Source organism: Mus caroli, chromosome 9 (assembly GCF_900094665.2).
Source record: "Mus caroli chromosome 9, CAROLI_EIJ_v1.1, whole genome shotgun sequence".
Lineage (NCBI taxonomy): Eukaryota > Metazoa > Chordata > Mammalia > Rodentia > Muridae > Mus > Mus caroli.
Window position 1 is genome coordinate 34,564,858 of NC_034578.1, and position 3,764 is coordinate 34,568,621.

The 3,764-nt window shown below is 36.5% G+C and overlaps 1 protein-coding gene across 1 annotated transcript; it reads left to right on the forward strand.

Moving 5' to 3' along the window:
* Positions 1-911: 911 nt before the first annotated feature.
* On the forward strand, positions 912-1,862 carry LOC110302013 (olfactory receptor 143-like). Its single transcript, XM_021172760.1, has one exon. It carries the CDS (start codon positions 915-917, stop codon positions 1,860-1,862), a length of 948 nt encoding a protein of 315 aa, XP_021028419.1. The 5' UTR covers positions 912-914.
* Positions 1,863-3,764: the final 1,902 nt, after the last annotated feature.

The window sequence follows — 3,764 nt, forward strand, 5'->3', positions numbered from 1 at the left end:
ATCATAGGAAAATTGTAAGTGTCAAGAGGGCATGTCCCTGGACATTTATTCCAGAGTTATTAGGAGAATAATGAGTAGAATAAGAAAGGAGACCAGTCATGACTCTGCCTTGAGGCATAGGTACTCCTACTGGGAAATTATATTTCTAAACATCCAAGACTAGTTATCAAACTGAATACAAACACAAGCTCAGTGAAGTCTACTCTCGAGGGCTCACCCAACATGAGAAGAAGTCCCAAAACAAAGAGAATAATTTCAAGGACTACTAATGAATTTTCTCAGAAATCCTGGTCTTGTGATACACATTCTCATCTAACTCAAGTGATGTTTTAGAGATTCATAGAAGACAATGATTTTCTTTCCTATATGTGAAAATAAATTTCTAGTGAAGTTCTCAAATACAGATTCAGGATACTCCCTGTTATGCTATCCTAGCATGCTGTAAGTATATCTATACTAATAATTACCACCTGCTTCATTATTTTTAACTTCAACCTTCTCAGGACAGTGAAGGGAAATACATCATGCATTTTGATAGCAGAGAAGCTCCAGAAACACAAGGTGAGCAGTCAACAATCATGGCCTTAACAATTTCTCTTCAAAACTCTATGAGTTAGTTACGTCTTACTCTTTTCTACCCTAACTCCTAAGAAAGTCTAGGAGAACCAAGGAAAGTAAAGTTTAGAGACATTGGAGAGATCTGTCTTCACTTTTTCTGGATGCATGGAAATAAAATGTGTATAAGGAAACAGAAAATGGGACTTTTTGAGGAAAATAACATGAGCAGTAGTGCTCATGTATGCGTTTCTGTGTGTACAATAGGCACCACGCTTAGTAAGCAGGAACTCCAGTTCTTACTCTGGGATCAATGATGAGATACCTGTTAGTGACATTTTATTCTCTCACTATTACAGATGCAAGTCATGAAGCAAATGGTTACAGAAAGTAATTCTTCAGTGACTGAGTTCATTCTTATGGGATTAACAGTTCAAAAAGAGCTCCAGTTGCCTCTGTTTGTCCTATTCTTGTTAAACTACACAGCCACTGTGGTGGGAAACCTGAGCTTAATGAATCTCATTTGCCTAAATTCACATCTTCACACTCCCATGTACTTTTTCATCTTCAATCTGTCCTGCATTGATTTTTGTTATTCATTTGTTTGTAACCCCACAATGCTGACGAGTTTTGTTTCAGAGCAGAACACCATATCCTATGAAGGATGCATGAGTCAACTATTTTTCTTCTGCTTTTTTGTAAACTCTGAATGTTATGTGCTGACAGCCATGGCCTATGATCGCTATGTGGCCATCTGTCATCCCCTGCAGTACACAGTTGTGATGTCTCCTAAGATCTGCTGTCTGCTGGTGTTTGGTTCTTACTTGATGGGTTTTGCTGGGGCCATGACTCATACAGGGTTTATGATCAGGCTCAGTTTTTGTAATTCAAACATCAACCACTACATGTGTGACATCTTTCCCCTCCTTCAGCTCTCTTGTACCAGCACCTATGTCAACGAGCTTGTGAGCTCTGTTGTGGTTGGAACAATTATAATTTTATCTAGCATCATTATTTTAGTCTCATATGCTATGATCCTTTCCAATATCCTTCATATGTCATCAAGTAAGGGTTGGTCAAAAGCCCTGGGCACTTGTGGGTCCCACATCATAACTGTTAGCCTCTTTTATGGGTCTGGACTACTTGCCTATATCAAGCCAACATCTGCTGAGACTGTGGGCCAGGGGAAATTTTTATCAATATTTTACACCCTTGTGGTACCCATGCTGAATCCTCTCATTTACAGCCTCAGGAACAAGGATGTCAAACTTGCTGTGAAGAGAACAATGAAAAGAGTCACAAGCTGAATGAACAGTTGTGCTTTTATAGTCCTGCCCCACTACATCGCTTTATTCTCTCTTCGTTTTTTTTCATTACATTCTTCTGTTTTCTTTTACACTCTATAGGGTCTGGAAAAGATTTCCATCGTAAACTCTTTATTCGTGCTACTATGAAATGTAATTCTCGTGTCTAATTTGTTCCATCACTTGTTTTCCTCTTCATATTGCTCCGAGATGTTGATCACTGCCAATATCAGATCAAGAGGCAGTCTCCGGTTTTTCTTCATTCTCCTAAGGATAATATCTATGGCTTTTTGCTGTGTGCTTTCTCTATGCAAGGAAATTCAAAAACTGTGTTCTTTATGACTTTTTTCTTTCTTGCTTATATTTCTGAGACTTATTTTTCCTTTGCTTGTTTGTTGTTTAGACAACAGGGAGTTTCATTTAAGTTACTCAGATGACATTAAAGAGGACAATTATGTAGATATAGCATAGTTGTCAAAATTTCAAGATTATTTTGAGTCCTTTAGAGACTTACTTAGTCTAGACTTTATTTTCACTTCTATAACAAACTCTGTACTTTTTTTTTACAAATAATATTTGATTCTTACAAAACTGTAAGAATGCTATCAGCCTTGTCTACCACCACAATTTTGATAATACACAATCTGATTGCCTTATTGAATTGAGCTGTAATTGTCACTATCTTTCTCTGATATATGGATTGGCCTATTATTGTTTTTTAAAATTATTACATCCCTGGCTATAGAACACTAGTCCATTTATTTTCTGTTTTGTTTATATATAAAGAATGCAGTTTAGAAAAATAATCTATTTGCTTCCTCTGAAAACCAAACCATAAGTACACTTAAGGTTAGAGATAAAGTACATACATGCTTCTGCTTGAGTTTGAATCTCAGGGCCAAGGGTAATATGTATCTGACATCTGGATAAGAAAAATAGCCATGTGACTTTTTAAGGCCACACGCCTTATAATCAGGGACTATTATCACACCCACTGTGCACTTCATAAAGAATGCAAAGGCAGATGATTTTGAAACACCAGATAGACCTTCTATAGAGTTGTTTCATAATGATTTCAAAAGATGGAAGCCAGCCAAAAAAATAAACTTAGCAATAATGCTTATTATAGAGATAAAGCTGAGATTTAGGATCCAATTTTTAAGATGTACCTGTTCTTACAGTATAAATATTAAAGTGGCACAGGCATGGGAGACTGAATAATATTTTCATCATTTTTATGATTTTGGATTTTTTTAGGATGGTGAGTCTGAGATTGAATAAGTCTTTCCAAGGAGTCATGTTCTCTCAGTTAACTGTATATTTAAGGAGCATATTTCATGTGACATTTTTATTTGTAGAGAAAGATGACTTATCCAAACACTCTAAAAAAAATCAGTTAATTTTATTGTATAGCATTTTCTTTTGTGTGTGTCCACAAGACTGGAATCTGTTCAGAACATGTTATCCTGCATGTATGTGATAAGACTTTTTCTGGGGACAGAAGTATAAGCTTTCAGTTATTCTACTCAGGGTACCAAAAACAGACCAAAGAAACAATTGAACACAAGTCAGTCTTGTAAAACAATGAATTTTGTGTTGTTGCTCACAGAAGTCTAGTTGATGTGATACTGACAGAAATATGGGAGATCTAAGTGCTCCTGCATTGCCCATAAGCCTGGCCCATGGTGGAAAATGGTTCATTGAATTCCTGTCACCAGTAAGCAATTAGATCTACATAATGCCTTCTTCCTTCAGGGACCATTTACTGGTAAGATATTCTTAGGGCAGCGAATATTATGAGCTGCCTGAATATCAGGAACCTTGCCTTTTCCACCAGAAGAGACTGTTTCAGCTCTGAGTCAATAGTATAAAAAAATAGTGGTATATGGACTTCAAATAAGAGGA

Bases quoted from the DNA above. Each gene is read 5' to 3' on its own strand.
- LOC110302013 (XM_021172760.1), top strand. From the start codon at position 915: ATGCAAGTCATGAAGCAAATGGTTACAGAAAGTAATTCTTCAGTGACT.